This window comes from Nansenia antarctica (genome assembly GCF_963989245.1).
Source record: "Nansenia antarctica genome assembly, chromosome: 1".
Taxonomy (NCBI): domain Eukaryota; kingdom Metazoa; phylum Chordata; class Actinopteri; order Argentiniformes; family Microstomatidae; genus Nansenia; species Nansenia antarctica.
The window spans coordinates 2,144,380-2,153,289 of record NC_137674.1 but is presented as its reverse complement, the minus strand read 5'-3'; the positions used below and the strand labels follow the sequence as shown (position 1 = coordinate 2,153,289).

Genomic DNA, 8,910 nt, shown 5'->3' with positions numbered 1-8,910 from the left:
CAGCTCACAGGTTAGGGGATGGACTCTGGGGTCAACCTGTTGAGCCGCTCTAACCTCCTGTGGTTAAACTCACCTGGTTTGGGGGGTGTTACGGTTTCCCTCACAGCCGGGACAGAGGCAGAGTCGTTCTGAGACGTTTCGGGGGCTGTTGGTTTGGTTTCGTCCTCCTCCTCCTTCTGAACGGCTATGACGACGGGAGTCACGGGACCCTCCACTTCAGAACGCTGAACTTTGGCTTTGGAGTCTCGCGGCCCCCCCTCCTCACATAGAGAGTCCATAGGCTCCCCTGCCCCCAGCACACAACAACCATAATCAGTTACACTGGAACAGCAGGGCTCCATACGGTTGACTACAGATGCAGTATCAAACGTGTCGTTTTACACTGTGATGTCACACGCCGTATCGGGCAGGATAGCGGCTAAACACAGACGCAGTACCTGCAATCTCACACGCCGTATCAGGAAGAGCAGTGCTTGAATACAGTTGCAGTAATAACACTGTTCTTTATCTATCTATAGCTTTTTATTCATTGTCTTATTCTTATTCTTGCCATTTATATTTTTATTTTGTATTTTTTCTTACTTCTTTCTGTATTTCTTTAATGCTATATGTAAAGCACTTTGAATTGCCCCTGTTGTATGAAATGTGCTATAGAAATAAACTTGCCTACCTTACTGTACAGAGCAGCCCCTGTCCTATCAAATGATAACTCAAACATAGCTCTGCATAAATGGTTGTTTTCATACAGTAGCACATCTCTGCTCACCTTCACACTGTTCAGTTGGCATCTCCCCTTTGGACAGAAACTTGCACATCTTCCTTAGGGTCTTCTTCTGGGTTTTGGATGGCTGGAAGTTCAAAGCATGGCACCTGGCATGGAGCAGGTATCAGTGAGTTAATGTTCACTTTGATATGTGTATATTGTTGATTGTAACAGAGTAAAATAAGTCATCAGGATTTAACAAATGCTCATAATAAGGGAGAAAACAGACAGCTCTGCTCCTTAAAAAGAAAACGATAGAATAAACTAGAATACTTTATGGTTTGGACATTGGCTGGGCCAGAGTAACAGTCCTTACCTGATGGAGTACTGTGGACAGCATGTCTTGTTCATTATGGGCTTGTAAACATACTTCCCACTCCTGGGGAGGAAACACACACACAGTCAGGTGTCAGTCATACAGTTGAAGTCGGAGGTTTACATACACTTAGGTCGAAGTCATTAAAACTAATTTTTAAACCACTCCACAGATTTTATGTTAACACACTATAGTTTTGGCAAGTCGGTTAGGGTTAGGGTTGCATGACAAGTCGTTTTTTTTTTTCTCCAACGATTGTTTCCAGACAGATTATCTCACTATATCACAATTCCAGTGGGTCAGAAGTTTGCATACCAGTTTAGATACCAGAAAATGATGTCATGGCTTTAGAAACATCTGATAGGCTAATCGAGTCAATTGAGGTGTACCTTCAAACTCAGTGCCTCTTTGCTTGACATCATCATTGGAAAATCAAAAGAAATCAGCTCTGGCTTACCTTCTCCATCCTCTGTCTATAAGGTCCTGGTAGTCTTGTACAGTCATGGCGTGGGACCACATCCCTAGAGAACACATGAGCAGAGGAACAGACATGTGTTAGTGGGCATCTTCTGGCACTCATACGAGGCTGAAACAGAAGGCTGGAAGCTGTGAGACCGAGGAATAACCCGACTGTCTGTTCCACATCTGACAAAGAGAGAGGGGATGCGGGGAGGAGGCAGTAGAGAAAAGTATCATTTCATTTAAGTTTCTTGTTTTATCTCTGAGAACAAAGAATAAGATATTATGACACCACAGACAACAGAACAGATGTGTTCTATCTCTATGTTAGAAATCATCCAGAACTTTGAGGTTTCTCCTTGTGTTTGTGTAGTCTACTGGGACAGTCTCGCACTTCCATGTCCAACTCTAGAATCTCTCTCTCCCCTGGGAGGTCATATTTCCCACAGTGCTTCAGGGCAGTGTGACGGAAACAGAGACCCTATGGGACATCGCAGAAACCTGGGCCCCATTTCCTAGAACAGAGATCTGAGCTCCCTGCTTCAACTCGTGACCTCCTATACACACACACACACACACACACACACACACACACACACACACACAGACACACAGACACACAGACACACAGACACACAGACACACAGAGACACACACACCAAGTATCCTGTCCCAGGAGAGTGGTGAAGCTAGATTGGAGGAGCCCCCAGAGTGTGTGAGGGAGCACTGTCACAGTGTGACCCAACTAGGGCTGTTACGATTATTCGACGTCGTCGACGTCACCGACTACGTCAATACGTCGGTTAGCGTAATATGCGTCGGTTAGTCGCAAAAAAAAAAAACTTTTTTTTTTCCCCCCTTTATTTTACCAGGCGAGACAATTAAGTGTATGAGTGAAAATGGATAGCTACTAGCTAATGTTACACAAGCAATGTAGCTCACCACTGGTGTTAGTAACGTTAGCTATGTAGCTGGCTAGCTACGGTAGCCTATTGTCATTGTGGTGCGAGCACCTACTGTACGTTATCTAGCTCGTAGCTCGCATGCTACGTTAGCATCAATTTAGCTAATCATAACATAGCAGCGAGAGTAACGTTAGCTAGCTATGTGTTGTGGTGATGGACAGACTTCTAAATGGCCATGTTGGCATTCAAGTTGGCTAAACATAGCAGTGAGGTGGAGACAAAAAAGATATTTTTTTATTTTTTTACAGTACAAAAATTATCGTTAGACTTATCGATAAATTAGTCGTTAGACTAACCGAATAATCGATAAAATAATCGCTAGATTAATCGTTAGAAAAATAGTCGTTTGGGACAGCACTAGACCCAACAGAACAACCCCCAGCAGCAGCACAACCAGATGATCGGAGCTAACCTCCCCCTCGCTGCTGCTACCAGCCTGTCTCAAGTGTCTTTAGCCTACAGGTACACAGCCAACCAGCTGACGACAATGAACATCTGGATCCAGTAAGAGACACGTTATTATTATCATAATTTAGCCCCTCAGCTGATAGCTGCTGTGACGCAGGTCCTGAGAATGGAAATCTCATGAAATTAGACTATAACCAGACCCCTCCCGCCCTTCTGCACACATCCCCTCTATTATAAACAAAGTAATAGGCCTACAAAACAGCAGTGACCTGCAGAAGTAGAGCTCTTTTTTTAAGCGATGTCAAGTTAGAAATAGCCAAAAGGCTAAAAACCAGGGTTCGAGTTATGTGGGAGCCAATGGGAGCTGAGCTCCCATAGAGATGGTCTGAGGCTCTCTGAGCTCCCATGAAGGCAGTAAAATCAAAAATCTGTGGGGGTCGCTAATAATACATTACCACAACTATTATTTGATCAAAATGTCAATGTAATGAATATTATTTAATTTATATTATAAATATTGTAAAATAAACACGTTTTTCAAAAGAACTACGCGCACCATTAATCTCCTGTGAATGACAGTATGCCTTTGACTGCCTGCACTTCACCACCAAGACACCATGGGGCGCAGTAGAATATTGTGCAACAGCAAAAGGTTGATTAATCAGCTGTGCGGTAAACCGTTGGAACACACAGTGCACAGCTGATTAATCAATTAAACCAATAGAGTGAGACACCAGTTGCCTTTCAGGAAGTAGTGAGATCGTGCACCCTAGCCTATTATTGAGAAGCAAACATTCATTCATTAGCTATACAGGAGTATATACATACAGTAGCTACCATGCCGCCCAAAAAAAGGCCACTGCTGCCGACCGGGTCATCAAGCCTAGAAAATGTCAGGTTTTTATCAAAGAAACCTGCTATGACACCTAACGTTAGCCCTGCTGCTACTACTGTTACTACTACTGCTGCTACTACTGAGGACTCTGCTACCTACTGAAAACAGACCACTCAGCCTACTGAAAACAGACCACTCAGCCTACTGAAAACAGACCACTCAGCCTACTGAAAACAGACCACTCAGCCTACTGAAAACAGACCACTCAGCCTACTGAAAACAGACCACTTTGGTCTATCTTGTCTCCGTAAAGGTAAGGTGGCTTTTACTTTTTACTAACCTAGTGTACTAACCTAATGTATTTTTCGCTCCTTCTGTATAGCAAAAATAACAAAATTATTGGCCGAGATACATGTGTGACTATCGCTTTTATAGCTGTTGTTTCATGTGGGGCTGTTGATGTGGTGAAATGAGTAGCCTGCAGCTGTAGCGTCAGGATATGTTGGGATTTGAGGATGAGGATGATGTTTCTGTACCGGTACCGTTTTTAAAGTATCGATTTGTCACCGGTATCGAATAAAACCCAAACTGTACCCAACCCTAACTATATGTTTACATGCCAACTAATTAGCTAATTCATTTTCTGTCATTTAGAGCTGAGGGGAGCAACAGAGAGACGGACAACAGGACAGCAACAGAGAGACAGACAACAGGACAGCAACAGAGAGACAGACAACAGGACAGTAACAGAGAGACAACGGGAGAGGAGAGCAATAGAGACAGAACTGAATGCACTGAACCTTTTTTAAATTCTTTGCATTATTAACACTGTTGTGTTATTGTGTTATTAAAGTGTTTAAGTGTTTTATGGTAAAGCATTATGAGTGGTGTGTGTGTGCAGGGTGCTCGTGAGTTGTATATTTTGGGGAGGGGGGAGGCTTGTGTATGGGGGCGGGGGGTCCTCACACAAAGGAGTAGCCTAGGGCCACTGACCACCTTAATCCGCTACTGCCTATAGCTAATTAAAACTTGTAAGTCCCATCGCTGTGTGGGCATGATTCGCGCGTGCATGAGAACATTTCGTTATTTTGGAGACCCCCACAGAGTTCAGCTTATAACTCGAACCCTGCTAAAAACCAAACAAAAGCTGCTAAAGCAGGTCGTTCTACTGAGGGAAATCATTTCACCCGTGAGGAACACAGACAAACAGGTTAGATTAACCTGAGTACCGGTAATGTGTTGTGTGACCGACGGTCATCGTGGAAATAAAGGGCAGTCTTATCGGAGCAGAATAGCTACATAACAGGCACACACCTGTCAGTCACACCTGATCTGCAACCACTGGAGGAGGAAAGGGCTCTATCCGGGCATGACGGACCGTAACAAAAGGATTAAATGGAAGCTTTCACTGCCCAGGTGGAGGATGAGAAAGCAAAGGAGTGTGAAGGTGGGTGTGTTTGCACACAAGCTGTATAGCACAGCAGTGAGATACAATCACATGACTGTATGTCCCCCCAACAGTGTCTTTGTTAACCGACTCTGACTGAAACAGTTGCAGGTCCTCATGACAGGGGCAGGGAGCAGAGTGACTGAGGTGTCCCAGGAGGACTCAGGATACCTGTGCCCTCCCTACCACACTGCTACCACACCTCCCTGAGGGATTCAACAGGGTTTCAGCAGGCTTCCTTCCAACCCCCCACACCCTGCTGTGGGTTAGGTACCTGCCCAACAAATTAGCACACTCTACACGACGCTGGGTTTGGCTGAATTGGTTGAGTGAAACTACCGCCAAAAGTCATCAAAATGCGTCATTTTCAATGACGTGTAAATATGGAATATACAGGAATATGTGACCTGCCTGGTTACATTAGTCGAAATGACAGATAGGCTATCCGATTCGTATCAGATTTATTTCCACATAAGATTGAGTGATCTGAGAATATCAGATTCAAACATATATCCATAGCAGTGTAAACGCAGCCTTAAATTCAGCGATAGGCCTACAGTTATGCACCTGATTCAAATGGTGTGTAACAATCTTGATTTAGTTTTCATGGTTTCAGCGAAAAAACATCATTAAAACATTGCAGGGATGGCCAACCCCAGCTTGTATATGTCAAAGCAGGTTCAATACAAGGCTTAATTAGGCAACTAGATTATTTCATATTAATGATGCATAATTAGTCACAGTGGTGTCAAAGTTAACAACAAGAAACAAGCTTGTAAAGCTCCCAACTGTTGTGATTATAAGCTAGGCCTGGTTTATCACAGTGTTATCTGTGTCATCTCAAGCCAGGCTGGTCTACAGATTTTTTTGCAGACGTTTGCAAATCATGCTTGGCTGACTACCGCTCTACAGTACTTAGCATTTGGCTGCACCTGTTAAAAATGGTCCTCAGGTGATGTTTCGGTTTTATGATCCTGAACGACCAGACCAGTGTACCTGAACAGGGGCGTTTTGAGGTTGCAGGGGAACGCAGAGCCACTCACAGCCAGGAGGGGGGGCCGTGGATCTGTCTGAGGGGGCTTTTCATAAATCCCAATGCAATAGTTAACATTTTTAAGTTTCACATTTGTATCTTGATGTTAAGCAAAAGATTGAGGTGCTGTAGTAAATGCTTTTCAGCCTACTCGCTGGATTAAAGGAATGACGCAGCAAAATGTTAGCCTACCAAGTAAAGTTTCGGATTCTCGCAGTCTGCCGGTTAAACAGGCCTTTTTACAAATAACTCTGTGTGGTCTTACACATAGTAAGTAAGTAAGTAAAAGCTTTATTTATATAGCGCCTTTCATACATGACATGCAACTCAAAGCGCTTTGTGTGTACCGTAATTGCAACCATTTGCTGGATTCGTAGTCGTAGTAACATCTAGGCCTACTTCATGAATACAGTTGTCCACTCTGTTTCCAAACGTGCATTTTAATAACCTCTGTGTTTTCAATCGGTTAATAACCCTAACCCAACACAAACTTGGATCTGAACAGCCTTCCCAGTTCATCTTGATATTATAGTTTGACAGGCTCAGTGGCCTCCCCTGCCTGGCCCTCAGGCATTAAAGCTCTCTGGGAAGTAGGCTAGATCTTCGTCCTTTCGGAGGAGGTCCTTGCTAAAGTACACAAACCATCTATCTGTGCGAAACATGGCCTGATCCAGTGCAGAATTGTGCATCGCACACACTTTACAAAGGTCAGGCTCTCTAAGATCTATAATGATGTTGTGTAGACCCAACCCAATTCTTATTGGATCTAAATCTTTAGATCACTGTCGCTGTCACTGGAAAGCCAATTGATCCTAATGCTATGACATTGTTTGGTGTTACTCCACCCACACTGCCACTCTCTTCCCTGGAGACAACCTATAAAAGACTGGTTCTGATTAAATAAAGATTTCATGGTAAAAACAAAACAAATCTATAACACATATCACAAGGGGTTCACATACTTTCAAGCAGCACTGTATTGCCAAACATAATCACCCTTTGAACTTAAGTAAAGTAAATAATCCCATCACATAATCAATGAGTCCGGAAAAGAGAGTACTGGTAGTTGAACCTCCTGACCTGACGACACTTGAGCCTCTCCTTCCTGACAGCGTTGACAAGCCAAGTGAGGACACTATATTAGGAACACTAATGGGTAGGGCCACCCTTTGCCCTCAAAACAGCTTAAATTCTTCATGGCATTGATTCACCACTGTCTCCTGAGGCATTTCAAGCTGTGAATCTCCCGTTCTACAACATCCCAAAAGTGTTCTATTGGATTCAGACCCGGTGACTGGGAAGGGACACTGAAGAACACTGAACTCATTGTCATGTTCATGAAACCAGTTTGAGAAGACCTTTGCTTTGTGACATGGTGCATTATCATGCTGTAGGGATGCTCCGATCTGGATTTTTGGGGCCGATACCGATCACCGATTTGTTTCCTCAAGATCAACCGATACCGATACCGATTTTTTTTTAAATACATAACTGACTGGATACTAGCCTAAATATTTTTTGCTTTTTAGACAAAAGTTTTGATCCATTAGGCACCAAGCAAACGCAGACCCATTTTTATGGCATAGTAAAGGTCTGGCCTATCACCCAGTTAGGGCCTGAAGCCCAAGTCAGTCGATATGGCTGTATAAAAGACATCATAAACGTGGCCTTCATGGTTTACATACTGTTACGTCCTCCTATGTTTTCTGTTCAGTTATCTGTCTTCCCCAGGAAAAAAGGAAAAAATAAAAAAAATAAAAAATAAAGATCGGTTTTTGCGATCGGCCATTTTTGCCGATCACCGATCGAGTCATTTGGAGTGAAATCGGCCGATTTAAATCGGTGGCCGATAAATCGGAGCATCCCTAGCTGGAAGTAGCATTCCCAACATCAGCATTCCCACATCAGGGTGTCAATAGTACTTTAATCAAATGGATCCATTCCTTCATGTTAGAAAGAGAACAGCAAGTGAAAGTCAATGGAACACTGTCAGTGACTAAACACTGCAGTACAGGTGTCCCCCAAGGTTGCGTTCTGTCCCCATATCTTTTCTCAGTATACACCAACGACTGTAAAAGTAACCACCCAAGCAACCATATTATAAAATATGCTGACGACACTGCAATTCTAAGTCTCCTTGATAAAGATACAGACCCCTCGGTGCTCCATGATGAGATTAACATATTCACTAAATGGTGCGACAGCAACCATCTCTTAAACCCCACCAAAACTCAGGAGGTTGTGTTAGACCCAAGGCAGGTAACTGACCATGAGCCTGTGGTCGTTAAAGACCAAACAATCATCCAGGTGCCCTCTTATAAGTACTTAGGTATTCAATTAGACAACCATCTCTGCTGGAATACACACTTAGACAGCTTATGTAACAAACTACAGCAGAGGCTTTATCACCTGAGGCGACTCAGACTTTATGGGGTGAGAAAGCAGATCATGAGAATTTTCTATCAGTCCAGTGTTTCCTCTACATGCATTTCATCGTGGCGGTCCGCCACAATGGAATTTCCTCCGCCACCATGCAGATTTCTCAACCAAAAAAAAAAAAAAAAGATTTAGGCCGCTTTTCAGACCTTCACAGCGCTAGACACACCCACAAGCGCGAAGCGACGCGCTTGCAAAACTGTTTTGTGATTCCTCATTTAAATTACGTTGTACCTGTTACAATGACA

The 8,910-nt window shown here is 43.5% G+C and overlaps 1 protein-coding gene across 1 annotated transcript in view; it reads right to left on the bottom strand.

The window, feature by feature from the left end:
- ate1 (arginyltransferase 1) overlaps positions 1-8,910 on the bottom strand; it is an 83,861-nt gene that overhangs the window by 71,919 nt on the left and 3,032 nt on the right. Inside the window, exons 2-5 of the mRNA XM_080536774.1 lie at positions 1,537-1,600; positions 1,080-1,142; positions 767-870; positions 74-286 (exon numbers count right to left, since the gene is read on the bottom strand). Of these exons, the coding sequence (XP_080392900.1) occupies positions 74-286; positions 767-870; positions 1,080-1,142; positions 1,537-1,600 (444 nt within the window). The remainder of the gene's footprint in view (positions 1-73; positions 287-766; positions 871-1,079; positions 1,143-1,536; positions 1,601-8,910) is intronic.